Below are 26,968 nucleotides of genomic sequence, written 5' to 3' on the forward strand. Positions count from 1 at the left end.
TTCTGTCTGAAACCTTGAGTTGTCTCCCTTTATATAAACAATATTCACCTGGACTGCCGACAGTTTCAACTGGAGATCCGTCAGAACCAGAGGAAATTGATGAAACACTATCTGACATCTGGTGCTTCAGGACCTTTGTTTGTTCTGAAAACATCAACAAATCACAAAAATCTTAAAATGATAATTCAACACTAAGCATCAACTTTCTCACAGTAAAATTGAAAAATCATCAAACTTCATAAAGTGCCTTATTGGTTTTTTTCTAGACCTTTATTATAACACTGTGTAATTGTTTAATTTTGTGTGGAGGAAATTTAGCAATTTTCTGTCTGATATTTATTCATGGTTAGCCATTTATGTGCATTGTCTTTTTCCAACAGTAATATGCTATACAGACTATCCTTCTATATTTCAAGTTGGCAGAAATTGAACTGACTGTGAATACAGTGAAATTGAATACAATGTCGAAGCAACTATACTTATATATAGAGAACACTAAAACTGTGATGGTTCAGAATGTTTGACAGGTATTCTGCATTCACATATCACAGAGTTATCTGCCCATGTGGGTAGGTAATAATTGTGATGCCATGTGTTTGTGAACATTATGTCATCTTAAAAAAAAAAATACAAAGCACATGTCGGGTCAGATGACCTAAAAACAGCATTCTTTCTGCATACAAACTAATGACAACAATCTAAGCCTAACCACAATTAAATTAAAATTACACTTGTTATTCCGCTCGACTACAGTGCTCTACGATACGCTCTAATACAAGATCTAACAACATCCTGTTCGGGTCACCTCAGCATGACCTCAGCATGACCCCTAAGGTTGGCCAATCAGTGTGTTGTCTACGAAATCTTTAGTGTAGTCGATTTATTTGAAAATATAAATGGCTAACAGGACGTCCTGAGATTTTCCAATTCTAGGCCAGGTGTCATGCTGATATGACCCGAATGGAAGGTTTTTAGATCTTGTATTGCAGCGTGACGTAGAGCATCACAGTGGTGCGGAGGTCAGACTAATTATAATTAGATTGGGCTTAACCACAAAAGCAGACAACTGTATATACATATACAGAATTTGTCTGGTTAGACAACTGTATATACATATACAGAATTTGTCTGGTTCTAAGATACTAGTTTAACAGATCAAACATTAACACTGACCTGAAGGCTCCGGCTGGGACACAGAAGACTTGACTTTGAGTAAATTGTCCACATCTGCCTTTTGTGGGGTCGTGGATTCTTTAGGGATGACGACAGGTAAGCCAGCTGCCGCCTGGGCCTCAGCAAGTTCTCCCTCTAACCGAAATACCTGGTAAATAACACAGAATATATTGCAAAGTTCAAACTCTAACAGAAATATCTGGTAAAATCTATTTTACAACCATAAAAAGTTTACTGGTCAATGAACTTATAAAAGTGCTGATAAGGCTATTGCAGTGTTAAACATTAAAAGGAAATATTCAAACTCTTATCAAACATCATTAGGACTTAATTGGAATCATGCTTAAGTTTAAACCAAACATGGTTAGGACCAAGATAGTAGCTAAACATGATTTAGACACGATAGTCATTCAAGTTGTACTCAAACATTGATAGGACTTAGACAGTATAGCTAAAGGTTATTTAATAGTCAATATTTGTTATGATCAAGACAGGTTTTACGAGACCGATGACTTACCCGGTCCTTAAGAGATTTGACCAGAGCGTTGTACTGCTAATCTTTTTTATGACCTAGACAGATTATATGATGACTTACCCGGTCCTTAAGAGATTTGACCAGAGCGTTGTACTGCTGATCTATTTTATGACCTAGACAGATTATATGATGACTTACCCGGTCCTTAAGAGATTTGACCAGAGCGTTGTACTGCTAATCTTTTTTATGACCTAGACAGATTATATGATGACTTACCCGGTCCTTAAGAGATTTGACCAGAGCGTTGTACTGCTGATCTATTTTATGACCTAGACAGATTATATGAGGACTTACCCGGTCCTTAAGAGATTTGACCAGAGCGTTGTACTGCTGATCTATTTTATGACCTAGACAGATTATACAATGACTTACCCGGTCCTTAAGAGATTTGACCAGAGCGTTGTACTGCTGATCTTTTTTATGACCTAGACAGATTATACGATGACTTACCCGGTCCTTAAGAGATTTGACCAGAGCGTTGTACTGCTGATCTTTTTCTGCCTGCTGTTGTAACAGAGATTCTCTCTCCTGAATAAAATCTTTCTCTCTGAAAACAAACACAAGTTTGAGAATTAAGCTCGTCTCTGGCAGCCTTTTATAACATAAGAGCTTATAACTATACAAGTACATTTTGGCACATTACGTTTCTTGAAATTATCAAAATTCTGTGTTTTTCCCCTTTAAAGATTTGCCTATATCCATACCAACATATATACATTGTAAACCTTTATAGATGAATCAATGAATGTTAAGATGCATAGGAAAACATATGCATAATTTGGTCCGTTGGATCTCTTGCAATCCCATGATATCCTAATTATGAAATTAGTACCAAAATATATAAATCACTTATCTAAACACCATCCATAAATAAAAGCTTAATCGGGCAAATTTTTGAAAAAAAGAAAAGATTTAATGCAAAGGGTCACCAACGTTTTTAAGGAAAATGTTCCACCAGTTTCAGATGAGATGTCTGGATAAGATATGCAGACAGCATGATTCTAGTATACCCCTAGGAACAGATCGCCTCTATTCTTTATACAGAGTTTACTAACCTAGACTGGTATTCTTTAATAAGCTTCTTGGCTTTGTGGTACTTTTTCTCCAGAGCCGTAAAGTCACCCTTCATTCTCTTCTCTAGTGCTATATATTGACCTTGGGATCCCTCCAAAAGGTCCTGCAACATGGGGAGTAATGAATATGTAAATTAAAGGTCAAAAGAGGTCATTAATATAGAAATAGGTCATTAAAGTAAAAGAGAAATATAAAATTAAAAAGGTCAAAAGAGATTTTCTAATATAAAAATATGTAAATTAAAGGTCAAAAGAGGTCACTAATACAGAAATATGTAAATGAAAGGTCAAAAGAGGTCACTAATACAGAAATATGTATATTAAAGGTCAAAAGAGGTCACTAATACAGAAATATGTAAATTAAAGGTCAACAGAGGTCACTGCTACAGTAATATGTGAATTAATGGCCAAAAGCGGTCATTATACAGAGTTCAGTTTACAGTATCTGAACAGGGTTATGTAACCTCTCGTATGTCAATGTAACTGGGATCAGCATCTGAGGCCAAAATTTAGTACTGTATTATGTCTTCAAAGTTAAAAAAAAATTATCAGATCAATGTTCATTCTTTTAAACTGTTACTTTGATATAGGGTCAGTAAAGTTCATATTCAAATGAGGGTTAATAAAGGTCAACATTTAACCAGGGTGGAGTCAACACAATCCCGATGTAATTATAACCAAAGGTCTGTCCATCGTTGTTGACCTCTTACCTGATATTGGTTCATCTCCTTCCGAGATTTCTCCAGACTTTTTTCCTGATCCCGTAGCTGCTTGGCCATCGATTCACATTTCTTCTCGTAATCTTTCTTCTGGTTTTCAATACTTTCCAAGTGGATCAGCTGTAAATTGATAATAAGATCAGTTCAGATACAGTGTATAAATATTTGTGCTTATAGGGATTTCCATTATAGATCAAGAATGATAACTCTATTAATTGTCCACACTAAAAACAAGATTCTACTAAATATTGGGATATCACATGACACAATTAAACCAATAGGAATATGAGATTCTTGGGCTATAACTAACAAGTATCTTACCTTTCCTTTAAGCTTTGCCAGCTCGGCCTCGGAAACTGCTTTCTTGTACTGAGCCTTAAATAGAGATGACAATTATTTTATTCATCAAGTCAACATCAATTGTTTAGAAACATTTTTATCAACATGTCATGGTAATTATTTAGGTACTGATGGTATTTTATAATTATCTATCACCTCTAGGCCACCATATAGCAGGTTCTTTTATCGGGAAATGAGGGAATGATATTTTCATGATTTCACAGGATATTGCTATGACATTTGATCTGCGAAATATTGAGAAATGATTGGAACATTTACATCTTAATAGGCACATCACCAACATTTTTAAAATGACTGAAATATAATTTTTTTCATTCTCTGTCAAAATTAGAAATGGATATTTGCTAGCTATTGAATGTATTCACTGCCAACATTTAGATGACCCTATCATATGAAACACTAACCTCTTTTAGCTTGACAAACAGAGCTTGTGACTCCATGTCGGGAGAAATAGACTCGCTGCTGCTCTCTTGTAGGTCAAACACCTCAATATTAGGGTTAGCTCCCTCCTCAGGGGAGCTAATGCTGTTCTCAGTACTGTCCAGGCCTGAAGGAAGTGACATCGGAGTAGCCTCCCCTGCTGCTGTTTCCTCTGTCTCCATTGCATAACCACCTTCACTTTCATCGCTGTCATCTTCAACTTCTTCTTCTTCTTCCTCCTCCTCCTCTTCCATCACCTCAGACTCGTCAACATCCTATAACCAAAGTCTCCAATGTTATGGACTCACATATAAAGCAATTTACAGAAACTACTATACTATTATATATTTCATTTATCTGGGTGTTTTCTTTTCCATTCAACCTTCTAAAATTATTTTCAAGTCAAATTTAAGGAAATTTTATACATGGAAAAAAGTTCAGTTACATTTTCTTTGACAGCATTTTCATTATTATTATTTAGGTAATGAAATACATTTTAACTAATCTACTCTGTCTGCGTATATACAAAATTACAGTCATAGAACAAGTACAGTATTACCTTGTCCTAATCAGATGTCATTAAGGGACAAGCATATTTGGCTGATGTAGGCAGGTTTACAGATTATACAGGTATTAAATACTATAATAGAGAAGGAAAATGCCTGATGAGACAGATATCTGAATTAGACAAGGACTGGTTTTGACAGTTTGAACTGTACTACTAAGAGAACTACCAATACATCGATCAGAATTCCGAGCCCAGTACCTTATCGTCGTCGAGGATGACATCCTTCTCGCTCTCAGATAGACGGCGCTGATGTTGATGTTCTGCTACTTCATCTCGTGGCTTCACTTCATCTTGTAGATGCTGAAGACGCTCCTGCTCTCGCTTTCTCATCTCTTCACGTCGACGATCTTGTTCCAGAGATTGTTGAATAAGGCGTGCTACTTCACTCTTACTGGGGTCTTTTTCACGTCCAATCATAAACCTGGAACAAAATTATCAACCAATTATAAACCTGGAACAAAATTATCAACCAATTATAAACCTGTAACAAAATTATCAACCAATTATAAACCTGGAACAAAATTATCAACCAATCATAAACCTGGAACAAAAATATCAGCCAATCATAAACCTGGAATATAATATCAACCATTCATAAACCTAGAAAATATCAACTAATCATGTTCAAGACTAGAACCAAATCATCAGCAAATTAAAATTATAATTCAATCAAAATGTTTGTTTGTGCATAACGGATCAGAACTTGGACAGATTTCTATCAAAAGATAAATTTTTGATCACAATCATTATATTTTTTCATATCATGATTTAGCAAATATTCTTCAATAATTTGGTTATTTAAATACTGTAGGTTGAACTTAGTGTTACCGGTGATATGTAGGTGGCTATTCTCCTGGTACTCTGGATTTTCCCTGTCTACAATACCGCACACTTTCTTTAATGACAATGTCATTCGAATGTAAACAAAAGCTCACATTCATGCCTCAAGTAGATAAGGGGAGACAACTTACTTTACAGTGCCACTTGTATTCCGGAGGACTGAGGCAGCGTAGGCTTGTGTTACTCCGACCAAACTTTTCCCGTCTACCTCAATAATCTGGTCGTTTACTTGGATTCTGTCAACAATAAACGTAAAGCTGACTAATACTGTAAATGTAATATTTAACAGTAGTTTTATTTTAGCGGTAGTTTTATTTTAGCACTTTTCTCGCTGTCTTTGTGTCACTAATTCATACACAGCATTAAATTTTGTAAATGGGTATTTCTGGTATTAAACCACCAAATTGCACTAATTTATTTCTGCGCTAATAAATCATAACTCAGTTTTTCTCATTTGAGCAAAAAGTTGACTGCGCTAGAATAATAACTTCTTTCTCATCCAGAAAGATTTGTAACTTACTTCTCATTCTATATAGAAAGGTTATCTCCACAAGGAAGGACACATCATCAGTCTATCCCACGTCTATAAATGTTATCATGGCTTTAGTAATTAATCTACTGTCAATGTTTCACCTGTGTCTACATGTATTACCTTTAAAGAAAAGGTCTTCATCTGGTGGGAGGGGAGGGAGGGGACACTCCCCCCCCCCCTTGGAGTTTCCCCCAGACCTACCTGTTATCCCTTTGTGCTGCTCCACCCTCTGTCAGAGTCTTGATAAAGATGCCAAGTTTTTCCAGCCCTGCATCAGCTCCAACCCCCATCCCTATTATACTGAGGCCCAGCCCCTCGGGACCTGTAAAAAAAAGACGTTAAATGTAAAAGAAAGACCAACAAAGATACAACAGTCAAATGAAATCTGACCGTGATGGGACTAATTCATATACCACTTGATACCCGATAATGTTTGTTCGGGACTAGCATCTCTAGTGGTGATGGGATGTTACTAATTGTAAAATAACGTTAGCGTGGTATATCATATTTTGACGTCATTCCATCATCAGTAGAAACAATGGTCACGCACAAACGTTATCGGATATCACATGGTACGTGAATTAGTCCCATTGTACAAAGATGTAAATCAAATTGAAAGAGAAATGTGATTTATCTGCCCTTGAACATGGTAAATGTCAAATAAATCATAAACATGTGCCTACAGATCTAGTGACTTGTTGATATGTAACCATGGTTACCTTTGGCAAGGTCGACAGGAAATACATCCATTTTTTCCACACGTTTTTCTAGTTCGTACTCGGCAGAGGCAGCTACTGGGTCTACATCTTCATTTCTACGATCATATTCCTCCGTCGAAAAAGTCGGAAATACCTATTGGCAACAAAAAACAGCCAATTTTAATAGATCTTGAAGTCGAGACAATAAATCAAATCTAGAATGCTCTTTCCCCAGAAATTGGCAAAATCTCAACTCCTTAGAGGTAAAATATTTAAATTTGAAATGTCTATAAGACTTAAATGTTCCTTCTCTCATATACATTTGAATATGGTATTGGACAGACATCAAACTATCTGCCCTCCACCTCTGGATTTCATCCTGGGAGTTATCTGCCCTTGAACGCAGGATGTGATGGCTTTAATATTAGCCTGTGACAGTAATATCATAAATCTGATCGAAAACAAATACTGTGAAATCAGTACATTTTGTGATTTTGTGGGGATTTAATTAACATGGTTTTTGTTTTTTTGGTACAAAATTTGATAGGTCAGTTAAATATAAGAATATTTTAAAAACATTATCATAAACATCTATTTCAATCAAAGACAAACTTGATATAATTGCTGTTTTATCCAAAGCCATATAAAATTAAACTTAAATTACAGTGACAACACGAAAACATATAAAAACTGCATACAAATAATTTTAATCTCAATGGATTTCTAAAATTTGGTTTCAATGAAAATTGAGCACTGATTTTACATTAATTTTCCTACCTGATCTCTTCGGAAAAGTCTCTGGGGTTTTATACTCACCATTATTGGTCCTTTACTGAAGCGTATCCTTGAAGGTTTGTGATAATCGACAACATCATATCCATCGTCAGACTCGCTAGCATTTCCACTACTCAGACCAGGAATCTCGATGTAGTCGACGATTTCGTCAGTCGGGTACTCTTCTGATAACATACAAAAAGTCATCAATTAAAACTTATTAATCATAAAAACTACTTTGATTATAATTTAGGAATAAACAAGGTTGTTTTGAAAACGGAAGTTTTGAGACCCTAAAATGACATAGACCAAGTACGACTAGTCCCACCTTCTGGCAATTATGACGTCATAATCACCAAAGTGTGGAACTAATCAACAATGACGGCACTTCAGCAGCGTCATGTCTAGATATCATGAATGTAATGTGTTGGGAACGGGACCCAACATCATCATCACCAAAATACACTATAGAAAAGGACGTGGCACAGCATCATTTGTTCATTTATTAGGAGGACAAAAAAGTAAATGAAGTCATAAATGTCTTGTCATTGTTTAATATGTTTACCTCCAATCAGAATGGAATCAGGTTGTTCGTGGCCGTCCCCAGCTTCACGAGGAGGAATGATGTCATCACTTTCGTATTTACTGTCCGAGGTCTGGTTCTTGCTTTCTACGTAAACTCCACCACGAGCTCTGTAACACAATAGCAAGGTGTAAAACCAACTGACCCACGGTGCTATATAGTATAGTTTTACAACACAATAGCAAGGTGTAAAACCAACTGACCCACGGTGCTATATAGTATAGTTTTACAACACAATAGCAAGGTGTAAAACCAACTGACCCACGGTGCTATATAGTATAGTTTTACAACACAATAGCAAGGTGTAAAACCAACTGACCCACGGTGCTATATAGTATAGTTTTACAACACAATAGCAAAGTGTAAAACCAACTGACCCACGGTGCTATATAGTATAGTTTTACAACACAATAACAAGGTGTAAAACCAACTGACCCACGGTGCTATATAGTATAGTTTTACAACACAATAGCAAGGTGTAAAACCAACTGACCCACGGTGCTATATAGTATAGTTTTACAACACAATAGCAAGGTGTAAAACCAACTGACCTACGGTGCTATATAGTATAGTTTTACAACACAACAGCAAGGTGTAAAACCAACTGACCCATGGTGCTATATAGTATAGTTTTACAACACAACAGCAAAGTGTAAAACCAACTGACCCACGGTGCTATATAGTATAGTTTTACAACACAATAACAAGGTGTAAAACCAACTGACCCACGGTGCTATATAGTATAGTTTTACAACACAATAGCAAGGTGTAAAACCAACTGACCCACGGTGCTATATAGTATAGTTTTACAACACAATAACAAGGTGTAAAACCAACTGACCTACGGTGCTATATAGTATAGTTTTACAACACAACAGCAAGGTGTAAAACCAACTGACCCACGGTGCTATATAGTATAGTTTTACAACACAACAGCAAGGTGTAAAACCAACTGACCCACGGTGCTATATAGTATAGTTTTACAACACAACAGCAAGGTGTAAAACCAACTGACCCATGGTGCTATATAGTACAGTTTTACATTTCAGGGAAGGGGTGGGAGACTTTCTCTTGATAATTGTCAATATCCAATAGGCCCAGATCACTTCATCTCTATAGGCCTAATGGTTTAATTTGACACTATCATTAGAGATTTTAGCATTTGTGACCTCTTTGACCTTTAACAAAGGTCAAGGGTAAAGGTCAAGGTCTTTTTTTAGGTATAGCCCTTCATCCAAGGAATACTACAAATCAAATACAATTCAGTTCTCTAGGCTTTCTAGTTACTGACTAAAATTCATTTAAAGATTTTAGTTGATCTGTGACCTTTTATGATGGTCAAGGTCATTCATTTGATCATGTTTAACACCTGAATAGACAAGTGATGAATATTCCACACCTTTTACCTATATTGTAGATGTGTATTGTTTTATAGCCCACCAATAACTGGATCACAGTTCATCAACAGACACTTTATATCTAGTCTCTAACCCAAGTATTACAACTCTCTCTACCACAGTCATTCCATTTGTTTGTTTGTCTGTGTAGTTTATGACATATATTACACACAAGGCTACGACAGAATGCTCTTTATCCCATAATGTTAATGCTTGTACATCACAAACTGGTGTGTAGCATTTAGATACAATAGCATAGCAATTGATAGGAAATGGAAAAGTAATAAGAGTGTGATTGCAATTAGAAATCGTAACTCAATGACCCCTGAAAAATCACAATGAACTGTTCCAGCCTTAGAATAAGACTAGTTCAACTGTAACTTCGGGAGTGAATATGAGTTTGATTATCAGTATGTAACAGCAGTATTTTCCTGGGTATTTTCAGAAATATTTCAAACTTTGGTTTTGACTTCCATGTATTAAGAAGGTGATTTTCATACAGAGGCGGTTGTGTTTAACTGTTTAACACCTAATGTTTTCAGAAATGAAAGAAACTAAAGGTACAAGAGATGTAGCTCTCATTCATAAATAGTGTTTACGGTCAGTATGATGTTATGTAGCCCTTGATCTAGATTTGTACGGTGTAGGTAAATAAGGAATACCTCCGTACAGAAATCTTTACACCTTGCCCACCTGGCTATAGGATGTCTGACGGTCCTTTGATGACACCAGTCAATTAGATCACAGTTAGATCAGACTGTTTACTCCACACACATTACAACATCTAACTTATAAGTCTTCACAAAATGATTAGATAATATAACTGTGTAATGTATCAATGATCTTAAACATCCACAACTGGACTTTGTGATATTTTGTTTTTGTTTTAACATTCATTTCACAACCAGAGTCGTTAAATTATGCATAGTCATGTGTATGGGGTTGGAAGAAAGTCAGAGTACACACAGAAAAACCACCAACCTACGACAGTCAGTACATATACATGATGACAGCTGTAACTGCCGTACATTGTATTTTAACTCAAGTAGGACCCAATGAAAATATGTCAGAACATCATAATCACTCGGCCACCAAGACCATTTTTATTGTGATTCAATCCTGAAAGATTTTTTTGGATAACTTTGAGACAGAGATAAAATGATGAACTCCCAACAAGACTTATGAAACGACGAAGAACTGAAATGGTAAGAATCTGAAGTGATGGATAATGAGACAACTGAAATGATAAATTTTCAGACTAGTGAATCAGATGTCTATTAATTCAGTCAGAATACAATAGTGTTGTATTAACCATCTCTGTATTGTAATAAGTCAACAAATTAAAATTAATGATAACATCAAGCACCTTTCATAAATAAAGCAATATGTATTATTTCAGTAGTTTACTTTAAAATTGATTATCAGAAGGCAAATTGTCCTTATGTCCGACACTAAAAATGATTTTACTAAAACAATTCCTCACACTTGGTAATTTCTTTAAATTACTTAACGATTCCTATCACTTTGCCTAACAGTTTGTCTGGTAAGAAAGCTTTTAAAACCAGATGAAAACAAAAAGAAAATTTACAGTATAAAATCTACCAAAAACACTAGAACACATGAAAAACTTGATACACAGGAAAAAAATGACAGTTGCTTCCCCAACATGTGGTTTTAATTTGTTGTTGAAAGCAAACAAAGCTTCCTTTGTCTCTCTGAAGATAAACTCCTGGCAAATACCTCTATCTTTATATACAGGGCAATCTTTCAAAGTATGATAAAAATAGAAATCAGAAACCATGCAATCCTGAATTCCTCCACAGACTTCACACGAACCAAGCTAAGGTTATAAACAATACAAATGCATGGTTAAAAATGAAATATTCTGTAACTCAATATCAAAAACATTCTGAGATACAGTATCCTAAGACTTCAATATGAAGATTCATAAGACCTGCAATAATTTGAGATGAAGTATATCCTAAGACCTGTATATGAGATGAAGTATCCTAAGACTTGTATTTGAGATGAAGTATCCTAAGACTTGTATTTGAGATGAAATATCCTAAGACCTAGCCTGCATTTGAGATAAAATATCCCAAGTCCTGTTTTTTAGATGAAATATCCAAAGACCACGTCTGTATTTGAGAGGAAATATCCTAAGACCTTGAGATGAAGTATCCTAAGACCTGTATTTGAGATGAAGTATCCCAAGCCCTGTATTTGTGATGAAGTATCCTAAGACCTGTATTTAAGATGAAGTGTACATGTCCTAAGACCTGTATTTGAGATGAAATATCCTAAGACCTAGCCTGCATTTGAGATAAAATATCCTGAGTCCTGTTTTTTAAGATGAAATATCCAAAGACGTTTACCTCGCCTGTATTTGAGATGAAATATTCTAAGACCTTGAGATGAAGTATCCTAAGACTTGTATTTGAGATGAAGTATTCTAAGACCTTGAGATGAAGTATCCTAAGACCTGTGTTTGAGATGAAGTATCCTAAGACCCTGAGATGAAGTATCCTAAGAGCTGTATTTGAGATAAAGTATCCTAAGAGCTGTATTTGAGAGTACATGTATATCCTAGGTCCGAGATAAAACCTATACATGAATATACAGAGGGGGAAGATCCAGCAAAAACAAAAACAAGGAACATCTGGTTTTGAGTGTGTGTGTAATTACTGGGCCACCTCTATCTAGACAGATGGCACATTTCTGTTCCACATATGTTATTACTTATGTTCCTATACACCCAGAGGTACCGTCAATTCTTTAACTCTACTGTGACTGAACTCCAGTTTTCAATGCTCTAATACTTTATAATTGAAATGAGATTATCTATATGAAACGTCTCAGCATGTCATTTCCAGGCTAGAGAAATCAACAGTTGACATATGCCAATATGGCAATAATTACATCTTATCATTTATCTCGCCTATAAATCCCACTTTGTAAGTATATACATATACAAGTTAATTATTTGTTGACAAAAATCAATACAGTAGGACATATAAATTCTTCTTTAGGATTGATCACATATATTGAATGATGGTACCTCCTAATCTCGACTAGATTCAGATAAACTTTGTTAAAAAGCAAATCTCGACTAGATTCAGATAAACTTTGTTAAAAAGCAGACTTTTAGTAAAAATTTTAAAACCTACCAAAATTCTGAGGAACCCAGGTCAAAAAACGAAAAGAACCTGTCTTCACTTTTTATGTTCTAATGGATTTAAACTTGATGAATTAATTTTCAGTAAAATTGAAATACATTAACACAAGTTCTCAAAATTGTAGCCCAAAATTAAACATACAGTATACAAAACCTACAGAAACTTACCCTTAAACAACAGCAAATGATAGATTTAACAGGAAAATTCCTTACTAATACACAATATCATCCAATCACATCAGACAAGTCAATTATCTTGTTTGTTTTTCCAGGAATATTGTCTAATTATATTAGGAAAATGTTTATCCATAAGTTTTAACCAGGAGAAAACTTTGTATCCAGAAGGATTCCTTTATCCAGAGAAAGTTTTAACGACAAATATCTATCCAAGATAAGGATTTATCCACAAGAAAGATTTATCCACAAGAAAGATTTATCCATTGGAAAGATTTATCCACAAGAAAGATTTATCCACAAGAAAGATTTATCCATTGGAAAGATTTATCCACAAGGAAGATTTATCCATTGGAAAGATTTATGCACATGCAAGATTTATCCATGAGAAAGATTTATCCATAAGAATGATTTATCCATGAGAAAAAGATATCCAAGAGAATGAAAGATGAGGAGAATCTTTTATCCCGGTACTTTTTAACCAAAAGTATTTATCCAGGAGATTTGTTTAACCCAGAAAAATATATGTATGTAGAGAATTGTGTATCCGTCAGAAACTTTTTAACCAGGAGATGGGTGTAGGCCCACTTCTTGTGTCTCTATTTCCCCTCTACTCCCCAGCTGGGGTCTAGCCTTAGTATACAGACAGACTGGGCAGACTCCTTAATATCTTAATCTCTCAAAAACTGATGTCTACAAGAGGTAGCAAAGATGATGCTCAGATATTGACAGCTGGCTGCTATGTTTATCTATGTTATTATCTGTAGCTCTGCCCACAAACCATCAAAAGATCCCCCTTCTTAAAACCTCTCAATATCTCCCCTCTATAGCCCCTTCTCCTGCACACTTATATCTTGACTCTATATAGGGCCCTTTCCCCTTTCTGACACTTATATCTCCCTCTACACACCTTCCCCCACACTCACATCTCCCCCTTACTATAGCCCCTTCCCCTCCCCCACACACACACTCATATATCTCCCTATAGCCCTTTCCCACACTCACATCTCCCCATATAGCCCTTTCCCAGACTCACATCTCTCTCTCTATAGCCCCTTTCCTACACTAGTATCTCCCCTATAGCCCCTTTTCTTCACTCATATCTCCCCCATAGCCCCTTTTCTACACTCATATCTCCCCTATAGCCCCTTTTCTTCACTCATATCTCCCCAATAGCCCCTTTTCTACACTCATATCTCCCCCATAGCTCCTTTCCTACACTCATATCTCCCCTATAGCCCCTTTTCTTCACTCATATCTCCCCAATAGCCCCTTTCCTACACTCATATCTCCCCCATAGCTCCTTTCCTACACTCATATCTCCCCCATAGCCCCTTTCCTACACTCATATCTCCCCCATAGCCCCTTTCCTACACTCATATCTCCCCCATAGCCCCTTTCCTACCCTCAACTCTCTCCCTATAGACTATAACCTCCCCACTCCCCTGGCCATCCTTACACTCATATCTCCCCTCTTTAGCCCCCTTTCCCCACACTCATATCTCCCCCATAGCCCCTTTCCTACACTCATATCTCCCCCATAGCCCCTTTCCTACCCTCAACTCTCTCCCTATAGACTATAACCTCCCCACTCCCCTGGCCATCCTTACACTCATATCTCCCCTCTTTAGCCCCCTTTCCCCACACTCATATCTCTCCTCTTTAGCCTCCCTACTCACACTCATATCTCTCCTCTTTAGCCTCCCTACTCACACTCATATCTCCCCTCTTTAGCCCCCTTTCCCCACACTCATGTCTCCCCTCTTTATCCCCACTCCTCACACTCATATCTCCCATCTTTAGCCCCCTTTCCCCACACTCATATCTCCCGTCTTTAGCCCCCCTTCCCCACACTCATATAGCCCCTTTCATACACACATATTCCCCTCTATGGCCCCCTTCCCCACACTCAAATCTTCTCACTACAGCCCGGCCCCTTCCCCACACTCATATCTCCCCTATAGCACCCTTCCCCACACTCATATCTTCTCACTACAGCCCGGCCCCTTCCCCACACTCATATCTCCCCTACAGCACCCTTCCCCACACTCATATCTTCTCACTACAGCCCGGCCCCTTCCCCACACTCATATCTCCCCCTCTGGTTTCCTACCCCACACTCACGTTCATATTACCCCTCTATAGCCCCTTCCCTACACTCATATCTGCTCACTACAGCCTGGCCCCTTCCCCACACTCATATCTCCCCCTCTGGTTTCCTACCTCACACTCACGTTCATATTACCCCTCCATAGCCCCTTCCCTACACTCATATCTTCTCACTACAGCCCGGCCCCTTCCCCACACTCATATCTCCCCCTCTGGTTTCCTACCTCACACTCACGTTCATATTACCCCTGTATAGCCCCTTCCCTACACTTATATCTCCCCCTCTGGTTTCCTACCCCACACTCATGTTCATATTACCCCTCTATAGCCCCTTCCCTACACTCATATCTTCTCACTACAGCCCCAGCCCCTTTCCCACACTCATATCTCCCCCTCTGGTTTCCTACCCCACACTCACGTTCATATTACCCCTGTATAGCCCCTTCCCTACACACATATCTTCTCACTACAGCCCGGCCCCTTCCCCACACTCATATCTCCCCCTCTGGTTTCCAACCCCACACTCACGTTCATATTACCCCTGTATAGCCCCTTCCCTACACACATATCTTCTCACTACAGCCCGGCCCCTTCCCCACACTCATATCTCCCCCTCTGGTTTCCAACCCCACACTCACGTTCATATTACCCCTCTATAGCCCCTTCCCTACACTCATATCTTCTCACTACAGCCCCAGCCCCTTTCCCACATTCATATCTCCCCCTCTGGTTTCCTACCCCACACTCACATTCATATTACCCCTCTATAGCCCCTTCCCTACACTCATATCTTCTCACTACAGCCCCAGCCCCTTTCCCACACTCATATCTCCCCCTCTGGTTTCCTACCCCACATACACTCACGTTCATATTACCCCTCTATAGCCCCTTCCCTACACTCATATCTTCTCACTACAGCCCGGCCCCTTCCCCACACTCATATCTCCCCCTCTGGTTTCCTACCCCACACTCACGTTCATATTACCCCTCTATAGCCCCTTCCCTACACTCATATCTTCTCACTACAGCCCGGCCCCTTCCCCACACTCATATCTCCCCCTCTGGTTTCCTACCTCACACTCACGTTCATATTACTCCCCATAGCCCCTTCCCTACACACATATCCTCCTATATAACCCTTAACTATGGCACACTTTTACATCCCCTTCCCCTATAGCCCCACCACCCTCTATTTCATATATGTCTCTTTCCTTTTGTTTTTTAATTCACCCAGGCCTTTCAAAAAAGCACCAACGTTTCATACCTAAATATAGATTCACCCTCGAGCTCTGGTTCCTTGTTATCAATGGCCAAAACAATTTTAAGTGTTCTATCTGAACATTTTGTCGAGGAAGTAAGCTTGAGAAATGACCTGACCGACCAGTCACTCTAGCTAGGATATAAATCATGATCTACACAAACTTCCCCGCAGACAAACATACGGTAAACTGCATTTCTAGAAATTAAAAATCTAGGTTAAATGGAGGCTTGAAATAACAGTGATAAGACTTGGCCGGTGAAGCTATCAAAGTTATAACTTACCGTTTTTTCTTGGCTTCTATGAGAGCGATGGTATTCTTGGTAGGTTTATCTATAATAATCATTATATCTGTAGGATTCTACAGGCGAGGAGGGGATTGTCTGTCCACATACCAGTCATACTAACATAATATAACACTCCAAGTCATACTAACATAATATAACACTCCAAGTCATACTAACATAATATAACACTCCAAGGAATCTCTGTACTCCAACCTCCACACTCCACCCGAGTACCAGGAATACTTCACGTGTCTCTGTACTCCAACCTCCACACTCCACCCGAGTACCAGGAATACTTCACGTGTCTCTGTACTCCAACCTCCACACTCCACCCGAGTACCAGAAATATCTCAAGTATCTCTGTACTCCAACCTCCACACTCCACCCGAGTACCAGGAATACTTCACGTGTCTCTGTACTCCAACCTCCACACTCCACTATGCTCCAACATCAACACTCGAAATGAGTACCAGGAATACATGTATCTCAAGTGTCTATGGAATATATCTGGAGTATCCCAGGACTCTAAAAGTATCACAAGTAATCTCCGGACTCCAGGAGTATCTCCGACCTATTTATAAGTCCATGGAACTACACCGAAACTATCCAATATCAACACTACTGATGCACTCGCTTGCCTCCAAATCTAGGAGTATTTTGAACATGCAGTATAACTTGTCTAAACTGGATGTTAACAGGATACTTCTTACTGTTCGGTATATTACATTAACTCTCCACGTGTATTGGTATCCTCCAAGAAAAGACACAGTCTTATCAACTCCTTCAAGTATCTATGAAGAGGAACAATATGCGAGACAGACCGACAGACACACTAATAATTTAGGTTTCATGAAGCAGTTGTAAGCATGGACCCGAACATCCTAGGACCCTCTGTACATCTCCAAACATGAGAACTCCCCAACACTCCCTACAAACAGTAGGTATATATCCCTCCAAAGATAACAGTATGATGTCTATCACTTCCCAAGGGGTGACAAAACCCCCTCTCTTACACAGAAGTACCACACAAAACTATGTACAGAAGTTGCCTCTGTCCACTTTCTTACTGCCTGTGTTACAAGTGATCCGCATCATATTTCTACTTGACAATTCTATTTGCTGCACTATATGGTACCAATAACGTTTCACTAAAACTCCACTTTTGTTAATTGGCCGGCTGGCTTTATTAGCACTTTTACACTGACAAGTTTGTAAGTCAGCTCACCTAGCCTGCACTGTAAGTGTGTTATATAGCTGTATGTGTGGAGGAAGTACAGCGCCCCACCACAAACAACCCAACCCACATGGTATACCATACTGACATACATACATGTGCAATTCTATAGTCTAGCACGCTCCCAGAGTATCACAAAAATACATCTTATCCTAGACAAAAGTTCACTACATCAGACAGTTGTTTTCTTTGTAGACTAATTTAAGTGGACAGTATATTACAAATTTGATGATAGAGGAATTGGGGGAGGAGATATTTCAGTTAAGACAGGGGAGTTAGGGGAGAGGATATTTTAGTTAATATAGAGGAGTTTGGGGAGGGGATATTTTAGTTGGGATAGAGGATTTGGGGGAGGGGATATTTTAGTTGGGATAGAGGATTTGGGGGGGGATATTTTAGTTGGGATAGAGGATTTGGGGGAGGGGATATTTTAGTTGGGATAGAGGAGTTTGGGGGAGGGGTATTTTATTAAGATAGAGGAGTTGGGGGAGGGGATATTTTAGTTAAAATAGAGGAGTTGGGGGAAGGGGTATTTTAGTTAAGATAGAGGAGTTTAGGGAGGGGGTATTTTAGTTAAGATAGAGGAGTTTAGGGAGGGGGTATTTAAGTTGGGATAGAGGAGTTTGGGGGAGGGGATATTTTAGTTAGGATAGAGGAGTTGGGGGAGGGGGTATTTTAGTTAAGATAGAGGAGTTTAGGGAGGGGGTATTTTAGTTAAGATAGAGGAGTTGGGGGAGGGGGTATTTTAGTTAAGATAGAGGAGTTTAGGGAGGGGGTATTTTAGTTAAGATAGAGGAGTTTGGGGGAGGTGATATTTTAGTTAAGATAGAGGAGTTTAGGGAGGGGGTATTTTAGTTAAGATAGAGGAGTTTGGGGGAAGGGGTATTTTAGTTAAGATAGAGGAGTTTAGGAAGGGGGTATTTTAGTTAAGATAGAGGAGTTGGGGTAGGGGTATTTTAGTTAAGATAAAGGAGTTTAGGGAGGGGTATTTTAGAGGGGGTATTTTAGTTAAGATAGAGGAGTTGGGGGAAGGGGTATTTTAGTTAAGATAAAGGAGTTTAGGGAGGGGGTATTTAGTTAAGATGGAGGAGTTTGGGGGAGGGGATATTTTAGTTGGGATAGAGGAGTTTGGGGGAGGGGATATTTTAGTTGGGATAGAGGAGTTTGGGGGAGGGGATATTTTAGTTGGGATAGAGGAGTTGGGGGAGGGGATATTTTAGTTGGGATAGAGGAGTTTGGGGGAGGGGTATTTTATTAAGATAGAGGAGTTTAGGGAGGGGTATTTTAATATAAGTTAAGATAGGGGAGTTTGGGGAGAGAGTATTTTAGTTAAGATAGAGGAGTTGGGGAGGGGATATTTTAGTTAGGATAGAGGATTTGGGGGAGGGGATATTTTATTAAGATAGAAGAGTTGGGGGTGGGGATATTTTAGTTAAAATAGAGGAGTTTAGGGAGGGGGGTATTTTAGTTAATATAGAGGATTTGGGGGAGGGGATATTTTATTAAGATAGAGGAGTTTAGGGAGGGGGTATTTTAGTTAATATAGAGGAGTTTGGGGAGGGGATATTTTAGTTAAGATAGAAGAGTTGGAGGAGGGGATATTTTAGTTAAGATAGAGGGTTGGGGAGGGGATATTTTAGTTAAGATAGAGGCGTTGGGGGAGTTGGGGGTTGGGGGAGGGGATATTTTAGTTAAGATAGAGGAGTTGGGGGAGGGGATATTTTAGTTAAGATAGAGGAGTTGGGGGAGGGGATATTTTAGTTAAGATAGAGGAGTTGGGGGAGGGGATATTTTAGTTAAGATAGAGGAGTTGGGGGAGGGGGTATTTTTGTTAAGATAGAGGAGTTGGGGGAGGGGATATTTTAGTTAAGATAGAGGAGTTGGGGAGGGGATATTTTAGTTAAGATAGAGGAGTTGGGGGAGGGGATATTTTAGTTAAGATAGAGGAGTTGGGGGAGGGGATATTTTAGTTAAGATAGAGGAGTTGGGGGAGGGGATATTTTAGTTAAGATAGAGGAGTTGGGGGAGGGGATATTTTAGTTAAGATAGAGGAGTTTAGGGAGGGGGTATTTTAGTTAATATAGAGGAGTTGGGGGAGGGGATATTTTAGTTAAGATAGAGGAGTTGGGGGAGGGGTATTTTAGTTAAGATAGAGGAGTTGGGGGAGGGGATATTTTTGTTAAGATAGAGGAGTTGGGGGAGGGGATATTTTAGTTGGGGGTGGGGGTATTTTAGTTGTGATAGAGGAGTTGGGGGTATAGAATGTTATCATCGGGGTTGGGGGAGTGGTGGAAGGGACAGAAGTACTGAGTTTAGAAGGTGAGTTAGGAGGGTAAAATGGTATCCTGGTGAGGAGAGGGGTTTGTTGAATAGACAAAATTATAGAAAGTTTTAGTGGGTGCAAGTTAGGAGAAAGAGGTATATCTTGTGGGGAAAGACATCAGGGTATGTGGGGGGGGGGGGGGGGCTAGACAGAATTATTGAGGAGAGAGGAGGGTAAAATGTTATTCTGGGGTAAGAGGAGGGGTGGGGTAAATAATTTAACTTAAATGGATTGAGGATGGTAGAATGGCATGGGAATGAGAGGAGATGGGAGGGGGGGGGGGGCAGAAATTTGGAGTTTGTAGGGAGAGTGGAGGACAGAATGTTATGTGGGCAGAATAATGATATAAAACAACACCACTAAACATTACTGGAGACAGATTCTCAAGTTTATTATCATTTACACTTCATCTTTGGAAGATTTCACACAGGAAACTGTAGATCGAAATAGCTCGCCACCTGGGCCAAGATTATTGAAGAAGGTGTGCCAATGGCACTTAGATTCACCTGCACTTAGAGAATTTTAACAGTTTTGGCATCGAAGAAAGATAACTACATACTGATTGCACCTCCCATGTATTAGGGAAATGCATGTATGTATTCAGTTTTTAACAGGAATTTAAGCTGGATAGCCATTTAAAATTTTTATCAGGTTTTAACAGGAATATAAGCTGGAGAGCCATATAAAATTTGGCTAAGAAAATTATAGAATTGACCATAAACGTCTTTCATAATAAAGTTTATAACATATTTTTTCCATTTTATGTCTTTGTGCTCTTTGGTAAGAAGGGTATTTGAACAATCAAGATTGGAAATGTAAACAAGAGGCCCAGAGGGCCTGTATCGCTCACCTGGTTTGTAATGCCAAGTAATGTTCTGAATACAAGTTCATTGTTTCTTTTCTGAAGGAATTTGAATATTTACCTCTAATTCCCCTATTGGACCCCACTCTTTCTGCTCCAGGGGGTCAAAGCCAAAATTTATACGAATTCTGTTAACCCCAAGGATGTTTCTGGCCAAATTTGGTTATAATCCATCCAGAACTCTAGGACAAGTAGCACTCCGGGCACTCTGGTTTCCTTCCACACTAATTATATAAGACCCCACGCACACTTACATCCGGGCCATCGAGAGTGATTTGTATATTACTTGTTTCGTAATCGATGTCAAATAATAAAGTTTATATTTTGTTTATCAATTATATTAATTATAAGTATATATACAGAACTTACATGTATTCCACAAGGAAGGTTTCTATCGTGTCCAGATCAGGGCATGGAACCAAATACAAACTGCATAATGACTCGGCCATTATTTACGTCCGAAACACACAGAGATCTCTCTTTCTCAGTCCCTACTTGTAATTAGTTGTACATGTATTTAAATGTCAAAGTTTTATGTGCTGCAATTTCCTGTGAGGCTCAATTCACCTGGACAACAGGTGAAACAACTAATCTATACCTCATTGTATATACAGGTACAGGTAAAGGTCATCAGGCAGGGGAGGGGATGGGGAGGGGACTTATACATGGTTGGTAACGAAGCTGAGGTTGCATTTGGTTAGGGAGTTGTAGCGATAAGGGTACTGGTACCATGGGTTAGCAGCCCCCCTCCCCTCCCCTTTCCGGCATTAAGGTCCTCATGGATGAACTGGGGATGGGGGTACCAAAGGTCAGTTGATCATGGTCATGAGGGCAAGGAGGTATGAAAATAAAGGGTGATTTGGGTGGAGAAGGTATTTATTACACCCAATATATCCATACAAATATATACAGGTTGTGGAAATTGGGATAAGGGGTAAGGTAAAAAGAAAATATTGTATACTTCATGGGTAAGGAGGAAGAAATATTGTAAATCTACTTTCTTCCTTATGCAATGTTTACTTTTGTACTTTACTTTAATTGACCATTCATTTTAAAGTTTATCTCCATGAATTAGTATTTACTTCAATAGTTTTGAAAGACATTCCAATTCAGTTTTTAAATCTGTGAAAATTAACCTGTGTGAACTTGATTTGATACTAACATCAAGAAATTTAGTAACCGCCAAAGAAAGTTTACATTAAGTAAAGGCAGAGATGTAGATGTAGTCACTTGTGTTCAAGGTTGGGGGAGAGTAAGGCAGAGAATCGAAGGAATAGTTAAAGGCAAAGGGGTACCAAATGGTGGCATAAGGGAGGAGGAAGGTGAATATGGAATGGGTAAAGACAGAGGGGTTTCAATGGGTATATATAGTGTTGGAGTGGAGATAGAGAGGTCATTATAGTATCCAGTTTTGTTCTGAATCCAATGTAATATTTTGGAAATCATAAGCTGTGCATGATATAAAAGATAGTTTGTAAATTAGTCACGGCCTATTGTAATGCAGGGAAACAACATAATTGCAATTAATTCGAGTGTGTCTATGGTCAGTTGGGAGGGAAGAGGGGGACTGAATCAATGAAAGACCCGGTCAATATAATATTCCCAGGAGCACAACTGATAATGCAGCATTCCAAATACAAATATTCAGGCTCCTACTAATTGATATCATCAATTATATACTGGACATACCAATCTCAATCATGGTCAATATATAACAGGGACATTTCCACAGCAGGGAAAACATACACAGTGACCATGTCCAAAGTGACAGCTTATAACATATTAAACCAGTCTATAAAGCTGCTACACCTTTTTGTACAAAGTAAAATTCTATAAGCCTGAAAGATTTACCTCCCTTACATTTAACAATATGCGTAATTTAACATTCTCTTTGCTTGACAGAGTTGATACTTCCCACATACATAACATTATTCTATTGGGCCGACAGACTATATATAGCTAACTAAAATTATCTTGGGCTGAAAGATTTACCTCCCCTATACTAGCTATTATAGTAGTGTAATATAACAATACACTGCAACATTCTCTTGTCAACATTCTCTTGTCCTGACAGACTTAACTCCCCTACATAAATATTCTCTTGTCATGGCAGATTTACCTCCCCTACATAATATTCTCTTGTTCCAACAGATTTACCTCCACTACATAATATTCTCTTGTTCCAACAGATTTACCTCCACTACATAAATATTCTCTTGTCCATATAGATTTACCTCCCCTACATAAATATTTCTTTGTCCATATAGATTTACCTCCACTACATAAATATTCTCTTGTCCATATAGATTTACCTCCCCTACATAAATATTCTCTTGTTCCAACAGATTTACCTCCACTACATAAATATTCTCTTGTTCCAACAGATTTACCTCCACTACATAAATATTCTCTTGTCCATATAGATTTACCTCCCCTACATAAATATTCTCTTGTCCATATAGATTTACCTCCCCTACATAAATATTCTCTTGTCCATATAGATTAACCTCCACTACATAATATTCTATTGTCCATATAAATTTACCCTCCCCTACATAAATATTCTCTTGTCCATATAGATTTACCTCCCTTCATAAATATTCTATTGTCCATATAAATTTACCTCCACTACATAAATATTCTCTTGTCCATATAGATTTACCTCCCCTACATAAATATTCTCTTGTCCATATAGATTTACCTCCACTACATAAATATTCTCTTGTCCATATAGATTTACCTCCACTACATAAATATTCTCTTGTCCATATAGATTTACCTCCCCTACATAAATATTCTCTTGTCCATATAGATTTACCTCCCCTACATAAATATTCTCTTGTCCATATAGATTTACCTCCCCTACATAAATATTCTATTGTCCATATAGATTTACCTCCACTACATAATATTCTATTGTCCTGGCAGATTTCCCTCGTCTACATAAATATTCTGTTGTCTGTACAGATTTACCTCTCTTATATATACAGAAATATTCTAAATCTCCTCCCCATAGATTTATCTCACTTACATATAACAATATACTATAATATTCTCTTGGCCTGAAAACTTTTCAAACTTTCCTTTTGTCAGAATTCTTTCTCTTATTTCTGGTGCCGAACTAGTCACTCAAATCAACAATTGTATAAACTGTCTAATATTTGTTATAATAACAGACGGTTAGATGGTCAAGGACTCTTCAGAGACTTACCGTTTTGTCTGAAATTGGTCGGTCTCATCTTCCGTCATTTGTTTGACCATTCGGACGACAGGAGATGGAGGTGGTTGATCTGGTGACGGTGGCAGTAGTTCATGTTGATCTCCAACCTTTCTCATCTGGACCGAACCACTTCCAGTTACATTTTCGTAAATGGAAGATCCCATGACATTTTCATACAGTGGTACGTTGTCTACAGAGGGAGCAGAGTGTTGTTTATTACTGGCGACCTTCACCTCTATGACCTCCTCCACGACCTCTACTGCATGAGGTGGAGGTGGGGGTGGAGAAGGGGGAGGAGAAAGGTCCTCAGTAGATAAATTGATAGACGAGGACTTGACAACTTGTCCCAGGGCTTGACTATACGGTGGGGGTGGTGTCTCCGGGACCGGGTATGGAGGAGGTGGCTGTCGTTCAACATCCAGGGAGGCATCATCAGGTAAAGACTGAAGAATTTCATCAGGAGGAGAGGAATCAGGGATGGGAGGTGGAGACGAGGAAGGAGGTAAATCCTCATTTTCTTCAGAAGTGGTACTGGTCTTGAGGAATGATTGGGGCTGTGACTTCCTTGGAACAGGAGTGGGTTTTGGCACAATGGCAGGTTTTGTGGGAATCGGAGGTTTTGGCTTGCTTGAGGACACTTTCCTTGTACGAGGCTGCCCCGAGTCCGAGCCAGCATACTTTGAATCACTTGACTCCGAGTCGGATCGAACACGAGAGGACAGGTCGATACTGGGAATAGTTACACTGGGTTTGTCTCTCTGTTTTTCCATGTGAACATCACCATTTTGTACATGGTTTTCCTCATCAAAGTTTGTAACACTTTCAACAAAATTGTGTGTTTTGGCATTAGTCGGTACAGGATCATCCAGTGCATCCATTGATCTTGACTTTGGAGGCATACCTTGATGTTTGTGCTTTTTCCAATCGAAAAAACTGTCAGTGACATCGGACTTTTGCTCGCGCACTTCCCACGACCGCCGTTTAGCCTGAAAGTCTGACTTTGTATCATTCTTCCAATATTTATCGGCCTTCAGTAAAGCTGCCTGAATTTCTTCGCGACTAATTCTCTTGTCGTCTGACAAAGCACTATCATCTTTGCGTTTTCGTCGTAGCACTACAGCATCTGATTTAGAATCACTGTCATTTGAGGGGTTATCTGTCAATGAATCACTATTACCGTGCGATCCCGATCTTTGCCGGGTATTTACCGGTCTGGCCCGACTTGAATAGCCAGACTGCACAGAAAGGTCATAGTTCGTAGACTGTTCCTTATCGCTAGGTTCCTCTTTACGATATCTACCGTACCTATGTTCCTCATTTGTTACATCAGAATGCTGTCGTCGTTTCCATAGCAACCCACCAGGGGCATTACTGTGCATTGGAAGCGACGGTTTTGAACCCGATTTTTCAGTTCTTATCACATCTTGCTGAAAAGCTAAATTGGTGGGCCGCTGGTCAGCGCGTGACCATCGTCCCGACCCAAAAGACGTCGGAACAGATTCCTCTCGCTCAGTCGGTTCTGACGAAGAGCGACGCTTACTTGAAACTTGAAGAGGTTCGGAATGTGAATTGGTGAGAATATCTTCAGATGGGGAACGAACTCTTCCTTCTGGACTAGATGGAGAGCTTAATGTAGGGGAGAGAACTGGGGAGGGAGATGTGGTTCTTGGTGAAGTTTTCCTCGCAGTGTATCGGTCCGGCTCTAATGTGTTGGCACGTGCTTGCTGATCTAATCGAGCAAACAAAGCGCGTGTATAGTTAAACCTATCTACGTGGTTTGTTGCATCTAATAACTTCTTTGGGTCTGAAGATCTTGGAGGAGACATTGCTTTGCCTCCTCTCAAACCGGACATATCAAACGTTCTCTTTTTTTTTATTTCTGGGGATTTTTCTGGAACCGGTGGTGGGTGTCTAGTCAGGTGACTCTTTGTTTCCCCTCCCCGCCCTTCCTCTCCTGTTTGAAAAATTTCCTTTATCTTACTGACATTAGAGCGAAATTTAACATGTGATCGAGAAGCTGCAGCACTGTCTCCGTTATTGAACACTTTTTCGTTACCGACTTGATCAGTTTTATCAGAGGTATCCATCTGCTCACTCATGCTTGGCGGTAAATTTTCTGCATCATCGACCACACTGCCACTTCTGCATCGACTCGCTCTCAACACGTCAAAACGACTGTCGTGGTTCCTCGCCATTTTTCCATTGATGAAGGGTGAAGTGAACTTTGAATGCGTAATGTGTCTTATTTAGGTTTTGACTGTAGATTGAATGTTTTGAAACTTGAGACATACACTTAAGGCTGTAAGTGAGGATATGATTGGTGGGCTGGCTTGGCTAACCGACATAAGGAAGGATTTGATTGGTGGAAAGCTGGCCTGACTTTTCCATTTAAGGAAAGATTTGATTAGAGGGCTGGCCGGGCTAGTCCAAGTAAGGGAGGATTTGATTGGTGGAGGGCTGGCTGGACTAGTCCATCCTCTTTCTTTCACTTCCCACACACCATCTTTGAAAGTATATATCGTCTTGACAAGATTCTGTAAACAAACAAATAAAAAAGATTTAATTATTATACAGAAACAAAACACTAATTAGGAACTGATCGATTAAATGAAATGTGAACCTCAAAATAGTACAAGATATTTTTTTATCTGATG

The 26,968-nt window shown here is 38.9% G+C and overlaps 1 protein-coding gene across 4 annotated transcripts in view; it reads right to left on the minus strand.

Moving 5' to 3' along the window:
- Nucleotides 1–26,968, minus strand: part of LOC138310450 (neurabin-1-like) — a 53,214-nt gene that overhangs the window by 16,079 nt on the left and 10,167 nt on the right. For 3 of the 4 annotated variants that reach the window (XM_069251675.1, XM_069251673.1, XM_069251672.1), the window contains exons 2-15: nt 24,306–26,848; nt 8,258–8,385; nt 7,735–7,877; nt 6,940–7,072; nt 6,422–6,542; nt 5,820–5,924; nt 5,047–5,269; nt 4,265–4,555; nt 3,822–3,875; nt 3,492–3,620; nt 2,764–2,885; nt 2,159–2,255; nt 1,174–1,321; nt 49–144 (exon numbers count right to left, since the gene is read on the minus strand). In XM_069251675.1, coding sequence (XP_069107776.1) covers nt 49–144; nt 1,174–1,321; nt 2,159–2,255; nt 2,764–2,885; nt 3,492–3,620; nt 3,822–3,875; nt 4,265–4,555; nt 5,047–5,269; nt 5,820–5,924; nt 6,422–6,542; nt 6,940–7,072; nt 7,735–7,877; nt 8,258–8,385; nt 24,306–26,509 — 3,994 coding nt within the window. In that variant the 5' untranslated portion in view covers nt 26,510–26,848. Of the gene's footprint in view, nt 1–48; nt 145–1,173; nt 1,322–2,158; nt 2,256–2,763; nt 2,886–3,491; nt 3,621–3,821; nt 3,876–4,264; nt 4,556–5,046; nt 5,270–5,819; nt 5,925–6,421; nt 6,543–6,939; nt 7,073–7,734; nt 7,878–8,257; nt 8,386–16,672; nt 16,826–24,305; nt 26,849–26,968 lie in introns of those variants that run through there. The other variant, XM_069251676.1, reaches the window with a different exon arrangement.

This window comes from Argopecten irradians, chromosome 16, assembly GCF_041381155.1.
Source record: "Argopecten irradians isolate NY chromosome 16, Ai_NY, whole genome shotgun sequence".
NCBI lineage: Eukaryota > Metazoa > Mollusca > Bivalvia > Pectinida > Pectinidae > Argopecten > Argopecten irradians.